The 17,055-nt window shown below is 35.1% G+C and overlaps 1 protein-coding gene across 11 annotated transcripts in view; it reads left to right on the forward strand.

Annotated features, from left to right (window-relative positions):
- FUT9 (fucosyltransferase 9) overlaps window positions 1-17,055 on the forward strand; it is a 105,364-nt gene that overhangs the window by 57,196 nt on the left and 31,113 nt on the right. For 6 of the 11 annotated variants that reach the window (XM_054514262.1, XM_036379989.2, XM_036379993.1 and 3 more), the window contains exon 2: window positions 16,068-16,161. The exons of the other annotated variants lie outside the window; for them this stretch is intronic. In XM_054514262.1, the coding sequence (XP_054370237.1) occupies window positions 16,095-16,161 (67 nt within the window). In that variant the 5' untranslated portion in view covers window positions 16,068-16,094. The remainder of the gene's footprint in view (window positions 1-16,067; window positions 16,162-17,055) is intronic. 11 annotated transcript variants of the gene reach the window in all.

The following is a 17,055-nucleotide window of genomic DNA, read 5'->3' on the forward strand; positions in this document are numbered from 1 at the left end:
GAGACCCTAGACAAACACCCAACACTTGCTCACAAAACTCAAACTGGAAAAGAAACCTGAGACTTCTTCCCATTTAGATTTGGAGGAGTGGCTGTAATTTTCCAATTTTTTTTTCATTTTAAAGATTTACAGTTTGTTTTTTTTTTTATTAAACTGAATTAAAAAAAAAAAGCTCAAGTGAAAAATTTCAAGGGTCTCTATCATCTTTAATGATCTCACTTCTCTGTGATTAAAAAGAAGACTGTGTTAAGGGTCTGAATAGAAATCAGAACAGCTAGTTCTCTATTTTGTTCAAAACACTATTCCCCTTGATATGAGTCTTCTGGTCACAGCAACGTTTCCCTAAATCTACTTGCACTTTGTTCATTTTTTTTATGTTTGGAAGGCATTGTATAGGAAATTCTGAGACTATTCCTGCTGCAACTTTGAGCAGATGAGAGAAAGTGTACCTCATTAGTTCACAGTGACAACAGGACATTCTCAGGCACTCGAATACAATAAAGCTAAATTTTATGCAGTGCCTCACAAAATGAAAGAAATACCATGTGTTAAGTTCTTGTCAATTCTTCTACCAAAGGTAATGATTTTACAATAATTTCTTCCCAGTTTCAAGTGTCACCTTTGTACTCCTGTTTTAGAGCTCTTTGCTGCTGTCCATTTTACATATGCCATCAGTATCTTTTCATCTTTGTCACAAGCTCCACACCTCAGTCACCTGAGCTCCTCTCAGGCAGGAAAATTTCTCATAAAGCCACAAGGGACCTCTATGCAGTTGATGAGGACTTCAACAGCATATTTACTGCTTTTAAGTGTTCGAAGTCATGGCCTTAATATTACTCCTTTTTTATGCATTGTGAAATTTTAGTGAATTTAAAAAAAAAATCAAATATCCTTTATATCTGTTAATGTTTCTTTCCTTATGTTTGGTGCTCTATTTTTATCTTCTCCTTTGTGTTTCCTCACTGCATCATATTTTATTGCACCTCAGACACAATAATGGTCATATGCCTCATACCTGACTATTTCTATGCCCAAATTTGTTGGAATATTTACTGGAAAGTTTCCAAAATCACAAGGGCAACAAATAATCTTCATCAAACAGAACAGATGGCAGAAAACCTTTGTATTCCTTATGGCATTGTTGCTTTAGAAATTTACAGGTCCAGATGCTAAGAAAAGGATGGAGCTTTGTTCACTGAGACCAATATCTGCTGCTTGTTCCACACTGTGTTAAAATTATGGTAAATATGTCATCTTTTTATGACCCAGTAACTTGGGTTTATATGTGCAATTGCCTGTGGGCCTTTGTTTCCCTACTTCATTTTAATAAGAATATTGTGGGCTCAAATGCAATCTCAGAATTGTAGCAGTCAGAAAAATCCCATCCTATTCATTCTGTTCTTAGCTGATGAACTCGTATTGAGTTCATATTCATCAAGCCAGGCTAAGTGCTGAGAACTGAGCAAGAGTTCTCACCACTCACACCTTGAGGTCTCAGCTTCCTTAAGGCAGGATAGATACAATGGCAGAATTGAAAAAGAAATGGAAGATTACATGATTCCTAGGATCTTGTTTCCACAGATATTTTTAGGAGTATATTTTTTACTTCAACAAAGTTTCACCTGAGAGTCTCTTTTCTACAAAAAACTAGTGTAGCCCAGTACAAGCATACAAGAATCCCTCCAAATTGCTATTGCCCTGTTTTTAAACTACAGTATCCAAACACTGATCTACTGTAGACTAACTTTGAAATCCAATGAAGTCTCTTTTCTTTACCTGCAGACTGAAGATATTGATAGCTGTGGATAAACTTACCTGGGAGGAAGATAAATAATTACATGCAATGATGAAGAGCAGAGGAGTTGCCTCAAAGGCATGAAAAGATATAGAATAACATGATAATGCCAAGTCAATGCTTTCTGAAAGCAAAGTAGGGAAAGTTGCTCAATCTACTTGATGCACAATGAATTCACATTTTTTGGAAAGTTGTGCAACACTTGAATTTAGTTCAGACTATCCTTTCTTTATTTGAATCACACTTCCTACAAACGTTAACTCACATACCAGTACTTCACTCACAAAAATAGGGTTGAATAATATTGCTTGGGTTGGAAAGCTAAAACACAGCACGGAAGTGTCAGAGTCAAGGTTTGTCACTGTCAGTCTGCCCTCGTGTGAATGTATGCATTATATCTTTAATTGCATACTGGTTTTCCCAAAGAACCTTGCCTCACTGGTCACAAAAGTTTGAAAATTCTCAGTGAATGGCAAAAAAAGGGCTCAGCTATTCAAAAGACACTTCTGCTAAAGGAAAGATGAAGACTTTTTGGCCAATAGAACAAAACTGATTAAAAAGGAAGTTACTTTCACTTTATAGAGGTGAAGCAGGTGAATATATAAGGTTGGCATTAAAGTGTCTCAATACTGGTAAGTTTTTAACATGGAAGTCAGTCGGAAGTATCCTGTTTCCTTCCACAATTTTTAAAATATTTAGGTATTTAAATGCCAAGAAACTTTAAAAGCATCAAGCTGTTTGACTTCTACTTACATTAATAATAGCTGCCCATGCATTCTTCAGCAGCAGCACAAGTTTTCCTCCATATTGCATTTTATAATAGAGATCATAATGCACAGTTTGAAACAAATTATAAGATGGCCCAATTGCACAGATAAATTATGAAGTAAGCAAATGTTTTTAGTTGTGTTTAATTGGTAGTCAGTAGAGCTACTGGAGGAAAAAAGTTATGCTAATTTCAGTACTAGGAAGATAGCAACAGAAGGATAAGAATATTGTGGATGATCAGGTAGTTCCAGCATGTGGAGCATAGTTGGAAGATCATTAAGAACAGGAAACCACACTGCTCCCACTCAGCCTCAGTGTGCAGTGTTTTTCTCTGATTATAATTTTTTGTCTTTCCTTGTGATTATTCACCATCTGGAAGAGTCTTTAGCTGACCAAAACCAGGAGATGGGAGGCAAGACCTGAGGAAGAATGTCACGTACTTAGCTCACATACTCCAGAAGAAAAGTTAGATGAATCAAAAGCAATCAGTACCATCACTCAGGACTTTTGACCATGTTCTGAAGACAAAAAAAAGAGAAGTAAAGTAGTGGCCTAAATGTTATCTTCCAAATGCTCAAAGCCATGGTATTTATGATAGCCAGAGTAAAAAGCACAAAGACAGTCTCTATTGGGCATAATGTTTTCTAGGTAAATAATCAAGTTGAAGGCTTGATGAGAATAAACAAAGATTAATCCACTTTCTATTGTTATATCTATTCCGTAAACTGGTGACTTCTAAGCAATTAGATACTATGTCATCCAATAAAGCTCACTTCTATCTGTAGCTAATCAGCAGCTTAAGCTCCACCATAGACAGGCCTGGTCAAATTGATTCTGAGTGCCTGATATAAAATCTGACTACTTTGCCTTCTATCTACAAAGCAAAACTCCCAAATCAGAAAGTCAGTTTTAAAGGCATTTACATTAGAGTTCCACCTAGCAAACTGGTATGGTATGAATGCACAAAGTAGATGCAAATGAAAGGAAGAAAAATCTTCAGAGGAAATACAGTCATGTGGTAAGATTCGTGCAAATGATTTGAAATATAAAGGGTATAAGACTCATTGGGTTGCCTGCACTTTAAAACTCTGTCTGCGAAACACAGAAACATTTTCCCTGTGTGTGACTCCATAACTTATTTTATGTCCAGTCATGGAGCTATTACAGGTTTTAACAAATAGCTATTTTATGCTTTAAATTGAAATATCTGGGCAATCTTTTTTTGTGCAATTCATAGGCATCTAATCTGCAAGAAAACAATTTTATTTCTGCCTTTCCAGTCTCATTCTAACATTTCTTATGTGTGTGTTTAAATAAGTCTCAGGTTTTATGAATTTCTACCTAACCTGTTGGTTTGACTTTATTTTTCCTGAAAAAAATTTCACCTGCTTTATTTATTATGTGTTTTTTATCAAAAGCAGCATAGCTAGCTTCAGTTTTATTTTGATAAATTGCTAAATAAGTACAGGTTTGAACTACAAATTCAATTACAGAAGGTAGGATGAAAAACAGAGCACTTAACAAAGCAATTACAGAAACAGATTATTAAAACAGAAAAGAAACTTGACCTAGGTATGTAATGTTTTTACTGTAGCTTGAAGTTTGAAGCAGCTAAGCTTTGATCCTGCAAAGGCATGCTCAGAGGCTTGCTTTATCTCACTAAAATCAAGGGGGCTCTTTGCAATGCAAAAGAGCAAGCAGGTGCATCCATCTTTCTAGTACCATAGCATAAATGTGCCAGTAATGAAAAGTGTGCATGGAAGCCCAGTCTCACTGTTTAACAGTTTTTAGAGAAAGTAATGGAAATTATGTTAATCTGAACTCCACATTGTTCTTGATTTGTATTGTATTTGCTAAAGATAAAAAAAGACTGAGTCTGAAGAACAAAAAAAAAATATGGTACTAAAGAGAAAGAATATAATACTGAAGAGACAATCACCTTCATGATGTGCTTCCACACAAGAATTGCTCACCACAACATGACTTTTGATTTTTTTCTTTTCTTGAACCATTGTCATTAGACAGAAATTCATGCAAAACTAATTTAAATCAGGCAAACCATTTACTCTTGCAAACTTTGGATCACTAAGGAAAAATTAACAGATCCACTTCCAAGAAAAGGAGCCTTTTATATTGTTAAGAACTTTGGTGAAAATAGGGCAATGATTGTCACAGGGTTGATTCTGACCATGCTTAGTCTCTGCAGTGATTTTTTCCATCTGATCAATTCTCAGCAGTTTAATGGTACCAGATGGCTTAGTAGATAAGACAAAAGACTTTCTCACTCAAGTCTGTGGGAAAACACATATTTATGCTAGTGAAATTAGGCTTTGTTTTGGTTTTTAACTTTCTCTTCACTTCTGGCCCAAGTAAAAAGAGATAATATCTTGGTTTATGAAGACAATGAGACTCAGGTGGTGTGATTACAAAAAGGTCCAAACCAGCATTTCATGCATCTGCCAAACACTTTAGATGGTTAATTTACAGTTTAACAGGACACCATGAATACTGATGAGTTTAAAGCTATGAAGAGATTATCGATAATCTAACAGATTATCTATTATCTAACTATAACAGATTATCTATAAACAACAGAAGAGATTATCTGTAACTAACAAACTACATTTGTTTAAAATGCATTTCATTATTTTATTTAAAACCAAGCATTCTGTCTCTAAATAAGTTGGTAGACACAGAGAAATGATGTTTATTGGTGGAATTGCAAACCTGAGTCATAGAGATGTTTACTGCTAGTTCTTGTAACTGATGTTTTCATTATTTTGCAATTTTAAAAGTGAGCTGATGATTTAAAAAAATTTTAGCTTAAATATAAAGTGGTTTATATATTCATTTATATATTTATAAATATATTCATTCATATATTTACTCATATATTATATTTTCATTTAGATATATTTGATTTATTTCACTATTCTTTTTCCCATGCTCTGCTACAAGATGAAAATTAGTTACCAACTCAGTTCTTTGCCCAAAAGATTGGGCAAAGAACCCTTTGGAGTGGGGCTTTTTTCAATGGTTTGGTTTTTGTTTTAATTGTGGCTCATCTCCCTTATCCATTTTATTCCTATATTTGAATTTGGATTCTTCTATAGGCAATAGTGTCTTCTTTGGTAGTGCAGTAGTGTCAGTAGGACAACTGCACAGTTCTTTTTCAGTTTTCATAGTGGTTGGATATTCTAATTCCTGTGCAGAGAAAAAAAAAAAAACCAAAATATTTTTGCAGTGAAATTATTTTTATTAGATAAATGTTCAATTCTACACTAGCTGTGACACTATTTTGGTGGCATGAATCACACCCATGTGAAGGACACACCAACAAAAGGACAAAAATGAGCTGGTTAGAACTGCCCATTTGCAACATTAAGGACATTTCACTTCAGAGAAAAATTCTATACCAATGGATTACATATTTTATAATTCTCTGGAAGAGAAGTCTTCTACATATAAAATCTATGCTACATCACTTAATTTTCTTAAGTGGATGAGGGGGAAATGCAGCAAAAAGTCACTTATCTTCTACTAGTTCAACTATTGCCAACTCATGTGTGTCAGTTTTAGGAATAATAACTGGAAAGACTGAGCAGGGAATAGCTCCAAGGTATATAGTTTGCCCTAATACATACAGATGGAAATTCTAGGGCCAACACAGGTCAGGCTTGTATGATCTAGCACTGCAGAAATAAAGTGAAAATATAAAGTTGCTATATATTCCCAAGACAAGAGTTCTCAAATGGTAAAATATTTTTACCCTAAATTTCAGCTTGCCTTCACTCTTTGTGTATTCTTTCCCTCTAAGCACTTGTAACCTTGGATACTTGCCAGCCTGCTAGTAAAAATCCTGATCATGCAATCCTTATTCAAACAAATCTGTTGTTGATTTTTATTAAGCCTGTTCTGCTCTCTTATATTTACCTACACATTGCTACAGTGTCTCCAAAGGACACAGGATACAGACATATATGCTGGGGAAAATATAACTCTTGATTTGGGAAATGATCATGAACTTTTCAATCAAGCAGAACTTACACAAGAAAAATAACTTTTTTTTTTTTGTTTTAAATCTATTGGCCAAGCTACTATGTTATTGTCCCACATTACAGCTGTTGAAGGTAATGTTCCCTTTTTTTAGATTGAGGTACAAAAAATTTTGTGCTCACGTGTAGGTGTGAGGAATCATGTGCATGTGCCTTAGTCTTGCCTTTTTCAAACCAAAAATAGGCTGCTTGAATCCAAATTGCTTCAGTACAATATTCTCTAAATAACTACCCAAGATGATCATTATCTTAAAATTATTCCTGGGAAATGCTTTTGCCTGTGCTTAACTCTCTACTCGTGAGTAACAGCTCAGTAGAATTATCAACACACATTAATGAAAATTACTTTTATAGTTCCTTTAGAAAACTAGCACAATAAGGAATACCAACATCCTTAGAATATTTTGAGTTTTGGAGAAACACAGAGTGATTCTAGTTTAATACAACATGTTTGGCTTATATTGAAAATTATATTAAAATCAGTTTTGTGTCTTGAAGTAGGTAAATTAAGGAAGTACAAACTGCCCTTTCTGCAAGTGGAATAGATTTATATCATAGCTAGTTAGACAAGAGCATAAGAAATAGTTCAAGAAAAATTATGTTGTCAACTAAGATGAATAGCAAAAAATCTCTTCTAGGAAAAAAAATCACAGGATCAGATTAAACTGGGACAATGAAAAAGAGACAGAAAACTGACGAAAAGAAAAAGTCAAATTAAGATAACCTATGGATAACAAACACGCAAAAAAAAACCCCTGAGATACAATGAATGCCATTTCATCTGGAAAGATAAAATAAGTTATCTGATGTTTTAAAAGTTACAGAGAAGAACTTGTGGTGGAAATGGCTTCCTCAAATCTTTTGATGAACAAAGTGGATTGACTGTCAATCAATTTAACAGCACAGGAAGAGAAACTACTTGAGGCTGAAGCAGCAGATTTGTATTATCAAAAGACTAGACATTCGCTTTAATACTTTTTTTTAATTACTTATTTTTATATATGAGTTGAATTTGAATCAGCAAAAGGAGATAAAATGTTAAAAAGTTGTGAAACATTTTAGTTCTAAAGACAATTATGTAGTATTTTGTACCTTTTTGTAATAGAACACGAGTAAATTTTAATCCGTTTTTCAATACTATTTAGATACTTACTGGTATTTTTGTGCATATGTGAACCAAGAAAGAAATTATCAACAAGCAGCACTTTATGTAGGAAGGCTTTGAGGTCTCAAGAGACTAGCTCTGTTCTAGAAAGTATTATGCTGCCTAATTCCCATGAGGACAACTTACCTAGTGTAAACATCAGTAACCAATAGGCTTTCTTGAATGAAGCTGGAGAAAGTTTAAAAAGGCTTTCAAGATTTGCAAAATTCTTTCCCAAAGAGAAGAGGGCTTTCCCATCAGAACAGAAGCAGCTAGGTGCCCTGTAATTTGGAACCAAAGTAGCCATGCTGGTTGTATATATGGGTTGGCAGATAAGGGAGACAAGTTTGTACTAACCCAGCCGGGAACTTGGAAAATCCCACTTCCATTATTAAGAATCATATATTTTACCTCATGTCCATACCATCCAAATACTTTGTTTGTGTTCAATGTTAAGGTCATGAGTAATTTTGCTTAGTTTAAGTGTGAACATTCAGGAGGTTCAGATGGAAAAAAAAATAATTTCCAAGTCTAAATTCAAAGTAGCATCCGAGCTTCATGGGTGAAGCCTCTGTTTTGAAGATGAGTGTTTTAAACCGACTATAACTATTCTGGCTTTATGCCTTCTCAGCACAGGAAGAATTTATTTCTTATCTTTTCAATTATCTCCAGGTCAAACATTATATTTACTAAGGACCTACAATTGAGCATATTGGCAGGATTCCTCTAGAACACTCTTTCTTAGGTGTGTGTTGTAATACAAAGTTCTGCACTGGTGAGATGTGGAAAAAACACAATCCTTTTGGCCGCCATTTCTTTCATATTCTTGGCTGACAAAATGCAACAGGGGAAAAATAGAAGTTGTTTCACCAACATCTTTCCGCAATGAGTTTGTTGGTTTGTTGGCTTGGTCACTCTTCTGAAAATACTTGCTTTTACTTGGATTTGATGTTCTTGAAGGTCTTTTCCAACCTTAACAATTCTGAGTGCTGTACTCTACAATCATATATCCTTCACATCTAGGAAGGAAAGGCCACTTAACACCTTATTTGGTAGCCAAGGGCAGGGGCTGGGCTTCAGGACCCTTATTCTGTTTAAGAGACGTGACACCTACCACCTGAAGATGCCTGCTTGTAAGGAAAATGGAGTTGTAGATTGACCCTGCTCTGGACTGGTTTAAGCATCAAACTGTTTCAGCTGCTGCTAAGTGCAAATCCCTCTTGTACACATGTAGATGTTCCATTTGTTCAAGGGAACAGGGGCACCTGATTTTATATTGCAAACCCAACTCCAAGTGCTCCCCTTCTCAGCAGCACAATGCACTCCTCAGTGCAAACATTACACTTGGCTCCAAGTGTGGAAGTTTTAGGCTTTGCAGCATTAAATTGTATCTGCCTGAACCCTTTCCTAGTTCTTAAGACAAGTGAGTCTGAGCATGTATTCTCACATTCTTCAATTTCCTTTCATTAGAAAAAAGTTACAAAATTGCCACAAGATTTAGATTATAAGAAAAGGCAGGAAAGCCAGAAAAAAAGTGGCCATATGCTGCCTGCATAAATGACTAGAAGATGCATATGAGTTCAGAGCAGAGGAAATTATTCCTAACACTTGTGAAGGATGTATTTCAAAGAGTGTTTAGGATAATTTCACTTTGGAGATTAATGTTAAAAGGGAAGTGAGTGGTTGCAGGATGGAAAGACGATTTGTGAGTGTTATCTGGGATGGAATCTTTCAGTTTGGGAAAGAATTGTAGATGTCAGGGCAATCTTAGGGCTATTTTGCACTCAGATATCATACTTGTAATTTGATGGAGAAATGATAGAAAAATGGGTAAGGAAATTATTTAACTCAGGAGCAGTGCAGTTATTGAGACATATTTCATACAAACAGCATCCCTGTTACTGGCTATAAATGCCTTTTGGCTTCTACTTGTGAAGTATAAATGCATTTTATAACCCTCCCTCCTCACTTGTGTTCTGAGAGGACATATCCTGTAGAAAAGGTCTCTTCTTTAAAAGGATTAAGGGGACAGAACCTTCACTGTGGTAGTCACATTGCAAAAGGAGAAAGAGAAGACAATGCTTGCCTCTGTGGCAAACAAGACATCATCCACTCAAGTTCCACCACTTCAGAGGCTAAGTGCAGAGTTAGTTGTCTACTCAAAAAGATAATAAATAATGCAATTAGATTTAAAGATTTCAGATTATTCATTCAGAGTATTCAGCAAGCACTGAGAAAACAAATCAGCCTGGAGAGACAGAAGACCACACTGGAAAATATTTGCTATATAGAATATTTTTAAAGTACATGGGAAAGAAAGGGAATAAAATGAGGGTCAGCAATAAGAACATTGACATAGTGTGTGGACATAGGAATACTCTGTGTTTTTCTTACCTAGATGTTCCATCCCTTCCCACCATTAGACTGGATTGCCATGAGGCAGTGCTTGCAGATTGTTCAGATAATCCAACATTAAAAACCCAGCGATGCCTTAACTTGCAAGAGAAAATTTTCAGTTCCTCCTTTTCCATTGCCTTTATTGCCATGAAAAAGCCATGTGGTTCCTTCAGATGAGCTTATACCATGTTTTCTTTTATTGCTGCTAAAGCCCTCCTCTGCTCTCTTAAGTTTTTGACCAGGCTCCTCATTGCTCTGCTCTGCTCATATAAAATACAGCTGCCAAAATAGTCATGTCAGTTGATATTACAGGTTTGCTTCTGTTCTGAAGCTCTTTCTCCTTCTCCTGTTTCCTACTACATCAGAGTCAGCCTTTATGTTTTTGCCATTGTGCTCACCTTGGAACCTGTCCATCTTCACATCATTTAGCTGCTGTGGTAGGAAACACCTTTCAAGTTCCCTCTAGGTTGCCCTTTAATGCTACAATAGGCTCCTCAAGTTGATCTTGCCATTAACAACTAAGGAAAGAAAAGTTAAAAAACACCAAAAAAAGAAGATAGCACTCTGGTATGAGTTCACTAGCAAATAGGATGGCTGATATAGATCAGATATTTAAAGTTTTCTAAAGCCATTGGGACCTGCATACTTAAATGCATGATCTTTCTTTCTCTATTTTTGTCTTATCATTCTTCTCCTCTTTTGCTGCCATCATTTACTGTATCTTGGCTCAGGCAAAATATTTCTTGTGGCAAGTTTTCCACCTGCAAGGGAATGTTCATAATACAAACACAATTGAATTTTTGTTTTGATGGAGCCCTCTAGGAACTTGACAAAAGATATGTTATTATTATAATATTTTACAAGTTTCAACTAAGTGTTACATAAACCAGTTAAACTACATCTTCATACAGGAACAGGTTCTGTGGTCATATAATTTTGCAAAATATTAAAAAAATTTGAGCTACCTGATTACACAAATCAAGTCAGTTTGAAGTAGGCTCTGTCCATCCTCTATTAAGCAAGACATCACTCCTAAAGCAAAAGTGCAAGTCAAATTCCACTGAATAATAAAGTGTATTGTATACAAAAAAAGTACTTCAGATTTTCAGTTTGAACAAAAGTGACAATTTTTCTCATTATATATATCATAGTTTAGAGCCATCAGGAAATAGCAACTTCCTTTTTAGTCTTAACTTTACTATTTTCCACATGTTTTATAGTACAGCTACCATTTACATGTATTTAAGTATTTCTCAGATAATGTAATACACTCTAACAGTATCTTTTCTATTTGAAGTAGCTGAAATTTTAAAATAGCCTTTAAAACAACAGCAAAAAAATAATTAAAGCTGAAAACCCAGTTTTCCAGATGTAAGAACCTTACATCAAATTATTCCATTTAGGATCTCTAGAAGCATTGAGCAAGCTCACTCAGTCCCCAAGCTCACATTTGCAGGAGGAAATTCAGAAACAGCTGAACAAATGCATATGTTAAGCAGCCTGACCTTGACTCTGTGCTCTGTACATGATGCTAGTGATGTCTTTGTGAGCTGTTGTTTCAGCTGAGCTAATGAGTGCAATTCCTAGACAAGATCAGACTGAGAGCTCAGGAGAATGCAGGTGACTCAGAGCTAATGCGATATCAGATGGAGAAAAAAAAAGAGCAAAGACACACACTCACTTCTGATTTCTCTGAGGGAGTAAACAGAAACACTGAAAAAAAATGTCTATTGGAAGAGAGGGAGTGGGAAAAGATGCCTTTGGTAAGTGTAGGGAGTTAAGAGGTTTTGTGCTGCAATTCATTTTCAATATTTTGTGTAAAAGAACTGCTCAGAGCATCCTCAAGAGTCTCTCTCTGGGAAATCTCACTGTAGCAAGTAGCTGCTAATTCCATTTTAAATTAGTATGTGTTCCTGAAGTACAACTTTGGCCTTTTAAGAACATATCTACTGAATGCTTTAAGCCAAGTGTTCTTCAGCTGCTTGAAGGTAAGGGTGTGCAGCATGCTGGTTATCCCCTGGAGCTGCTCTCCAAGGCCTGCTCTGGGTTTGGTGCAAGGCTTGTTTTATCCTTAGCACACCAGACTGTTTTAATGGAAGCTACAACACTCAGCTGAAATCCTTACCCTACACACCAGCAAGTTGGGAATACTCAAAAGCCTTTGACCCAGCTTTGAAGGAGAATTTGGCATACTGCAGAGAAAACCAGAGGCTAATCAAGAGGAGTTTTACTGAGAAAGTCAATGAGAGTGAACTAAGAGAAATCTTTTAGTGCATGAACCAGGTAAAAATCAATTTTTTTTCACTTTTTTACCATTAAAAAAACAAGAAACTCTTCTGTTTAGGTCTGAAAATACCCAAACTACAACTGAAATATTAAATGGATTTGAAATAGCTAGAAAAGGACAAAAAAAGGCTGTGAGTATAAAATAAGAAACCTGATGTTTTGCGTGTTTGGTTCTTTACCCTGAAGGTCAGATTGGAGAGGTGTGACAAATACATGGGAAAGTTGGACAGCAGTAATTCAAAACAGAATAAATATATTGTGCCTTTTTGATATTCTAATTGCATTTCTTCCTTCTGCTTCTTCAAATCACATCTGACACTTATATAGTTAGATTAATCTGATAGATTGTAAATGATTCCAGGGTTGTAAATGTATTTGGCACATTAAACATATGATCATATTGGTCAAAAATATCTGCATCTTGTCCTTCTAAGGGCATTCAAAATTTTTTTACCAGTAAGTTGTAAAGTTTGCACTCTTTGCTCCAAACATTATTTAACATACTTGCTACATGGTTTGGATTTGTCATTTTCACTTGTCATGGCTAGTAGCTCTGATGTCCTTAGCATTCAATAATATGAAATAGTACTTTTTGCATCCCTGTGTTATTTTCTGTGAATTTAAGACCTGTCATATTGACAAATGGTTAAGTCTATTCAACCCTGATAGGAGACTATGATTCTGTCCTGAAAAAGCTGGTTTTTCTCATCACAGGAAAATTTATCATATTTTTGCATGTTACTGATACCATTTTAAATTACAAAGATAATAATTTCAAATAATAAATAAAATAAATAAGTAAATAATTACACAGCAAACTTTATTCCATATTTTATAATTATATTATTTTTTATTTTTTAATTATTTTATTGTGTTATTTTCTTTACCACAACACTTTCATAAACCATTTTTGGATCTATGTTTATTGTGGACAGACTTTATTTTCTTTTGGGATTTTTTTGGTTTCATTCATTTTCATGTTTGTAATGGCATGATGGAATTTATATCTTGAGCTGCTGCTTGCAGTTTTCAAATAAAATGCTCTTCACAGTCTGCAACATCCTAGGTAGTGACACTGCCCTTTAGATTTTTATTTTAAAAGAAGGTAGAGAAGACATGTACAGATAAGAGTTTTATATACACTGTTTTGCACCCTGTTTATGACAGTTCAGGATCTATAGTTCAGCTTATTCTATAGTCAAGGTATAGAATGTTTCTGATGTCATTGCATTTTATATTACTCTATATTCTCATATATATATACTATATGTATATGAGAATACATATATGCAAACTCCACAAAGCAAGATTAAATGTAGATAGGAAAGAGTACTAATTCCCTGGTTTTGTTGTCTTGTTACATATTTTGTGTGAAAGCATTATAATTTTCACCATGCAAAATAAAATTATTTTTATAACCAGAAAGGATACATGCACCCTCTCCTAGTACATGCTGACAAATAAGTCAGGTTGGAAGTTCCACTTGCTTAGCTGCATCAGATATTTGAAGACCTTTGTCCACACACCCCAATCCAAAGTAACAATACATGAAGTAAGACCAATAACAATAAGAAAACGTTTTCATAAAAAAGATCATTAACCTCTTTCTGTTGAACTAGGTAGGAAATTTTTGTAAGTATTTGTTGGCAATTGCTTGTTGCTTCAAAGTAGCAGTACTTGTTCATCACAAGCACTACTCTGCAATTTCTCTGAACAATTCACCAACCATGAGAGAGCATTTGGCACCTATGTAGCCTTTTTCTTGTTAGTTCTGCTTGAGAGGTTTGCTTCATGTTCTGTCTGGGGTGCCCAGATCCAGCAGCTGTGTGGGCCAGACCTGTGCTTCAGGAACTTATCACCTGCAAAACAAATCTTGTCTGTTGCCTACGAGCAATCAGAAGCAGAAAGCTGAGGTTTTCTTCAGTCTCCAGGAAGCTGCATGCTAAACCTGAAGACAATGAGTTGTGTGCTGATTTGGGGGCTTTAAACCATTAAATTGCGGTAAATATATTTGACCTAGAAGACACTCTACTCATCTTCCTGTGGAACTGGCAGGTACAATCAGTGGAGGTAGACTGTTATTGTTCTCTATTGCTTTTGAGAGTAATTTGGGCACTAATTACATTTAAGAGGCACGAGAAGGACTTCATATTTGTTGCTCAATACATTTCAGTCAGGGTGGTTGTTGGATACAGGGCTATAAAAAGTAAAGATTTTTGTATGATAAAATAGCTGGGCAAAAATATCAGAGCTTGGTAATAGCAAAAGAATGCTAATCATTCATCACATTCTGCAATCCTATCTATATTCTCTCAGAAGATATAAATACTAAACAATTAAGGCCCACAATCTCTCAGCAAGTTGACTCTTATTATTTCTGTTTTGTAGAAAAACTGCAGGGTACAAAAATGAAACACTTTGGTTAAGGTCACAGAGTAAGTCTGCTGAAGATGTACAAATAGATTCAAACTCTGCTGATTCTTTTTTGTTTTTTTAACTGAAGAACAGGTTTTTTCTGCAACATTTCTCTCACTCATTAAACATCTCTTGCATAGTTTAAATTAAGAGCATCATTAAGAAGTGAAGTTAATTACCTTCTCTCCTTTTAAAAACTATTTGCTGATTTCTATATTGAAAAGATTCAAGCAGATTTTCTCATGTGTTTATAATGGAAAAATATCTAAACACAAATATGAAAATAATCATGCTGCTTTGCCATGTTCTCATGATATAAACAGCCAATAACACCCACAGCAACTTTATTAAGACAAAGATTAGCAAATATAGGAGTTTAATTGGATTTTGTTTTCAAACATATCAAAGCCCTAAAAAACTTGTATTTACACTATATTTCTTCATTATAGGGAAACCTGATGTTATGAAAATTAGGTCAGTGTTTGAAACAACAAAATTTCTGCATTTTTCCAGTGAAATGGGAGGGTAGTTTTTCACAGTATGTTATGAAAGAATTTCTAAAATCTCATTTTCAAAAGCATGTACAAGGCATGGAGAGGACAGAATTTGAAAGTAGGAATGTTAACAGCTTAATATAATACCCAGAATCTTTAGTAAAGATTCTCTCTCTGGTGTATTATTTGAATTTTCAGGTCCTTACATAAAAGTAAAACATTTAACCTACAGGCACTTATGGAAATATTTCATATAGAACCTAGAGAGTCAAAGTCTCATTGAAGAGGACTTAGGCAACAGCCTCATGTTACTAAGTCCAAATGTTAAGGCACCTGTGGGACATTCCACCCTCTCAGCTGCCGTGTAGACTTGCTGTCTCTGGAGACCTCTTCATCCAAATTGTTGATGGAGTCTCCAGCATGAAAATCCAGATTGGCTGCTTGGCTCTGAGGAAGCCACAGACCTTTCTACTGCGACTGAGCTACCAAAAGCCTGGGGACATGTCATTACCTCCTAGGATTCTCAAATCAAAACGTGCTCTCCCTATAGTACGTCTCACCCCCTCAGGATTTTTGGATTTTTATGTGGACTGAACTTCACATAAGTCAGCATGGAGAGAGAGGAAGGATAGCTAATTGACATGTAGCTGAAAGCACTGACTTATGATGTCACAAGATGTCCTTAAAATGTGTTTTGTTTCATTTTAAAACAGATATTTGCCCATTCTGCAATCTGTCACATGAAGCTGCTGTATTCTAGGATGCATCACAGATGGAAGATTTTGTCTCCACAGCCACAATGTTCTGGTAAGAATCACATTCTGTTACAGTAGTCAAGTATTTAAGTCTCACCTGTGATGCACAAAGACCCTTATTTCTGAATTCCTCCTTACAGCTTAGTTGTTAGATTTCTTTCCTGGAAGATAAGAACCCAAATCAAACACAGAAGGAATTTGGATTTTATTCTCCGATTTTCTAGGATGGCATTTAATAGATGTTCCTTACATTCACCACCTGCCAACCCAGAAAGATTCTACTCCTTCATCCACTTGACTCCAAAAGAGGATTAATAACTACATCCCTAGAGTAAATAAGAAATAAGCATCTAGTCTTCCTAAAAGACATCTATTCTGTGAATTACTTACTTAGTAGTCTCTCTCCTCAAATATGAAAATAGATTAAACACCCAATTTAGAAAATATGCCTAACTTTTACAAGATTGAAGTCCCAATTAAAATGTCTAGGTTATTTTTGAAAACATTGATTGTTTTACTGTCACATATGGATGTCAGGTGATTTTTTAAAGTGGGACCTTATTCCTTCCACAAATAGGATGCGTTTCACCAAGCTTACTCTTTTGACTTGGGACTTTGTAGAATTCTGCAACATCTTGATTAAATTACACTTGTTCTCAAAACCATTAGTATGTACTAAATCAGGAATTTAATGTGGCCATCATCATTAGACTCACATAGTGAGAATTAACAAGTTTTTTGTGTGTAAAAGAGTTAATTTCTTTAAGATTCTTTATATTTATTAAATGGCTAGTCCAAAATTAGGTGATTTATTTATACTCCGCGTAAAACAGTTATAGAATACTCTGTAAGAAGCTTTAAAAAGCTAATTTTATATATGTCTTTTCAGAGAAATGGAAACACTTGCTGACACTTAATATTTAATCTTCTTATTGTCACAACACCT

The sequence above is a fragment of the Molothrus ater genome, chromosome 3 (assembly GCF_012460135.2).
Source record: "Molothrus ater isolate BHLD 08-10-18 breed brown headed cowbird chromosome 3, BPBGC_Mater_1.1, whole genome shotgun sequence".
Lineage (NCBI taxonomy): Eukaryota > Metazoa > Chordata > Aves > Passeriformes > Icteridae > Molothrus > Molothrus ater.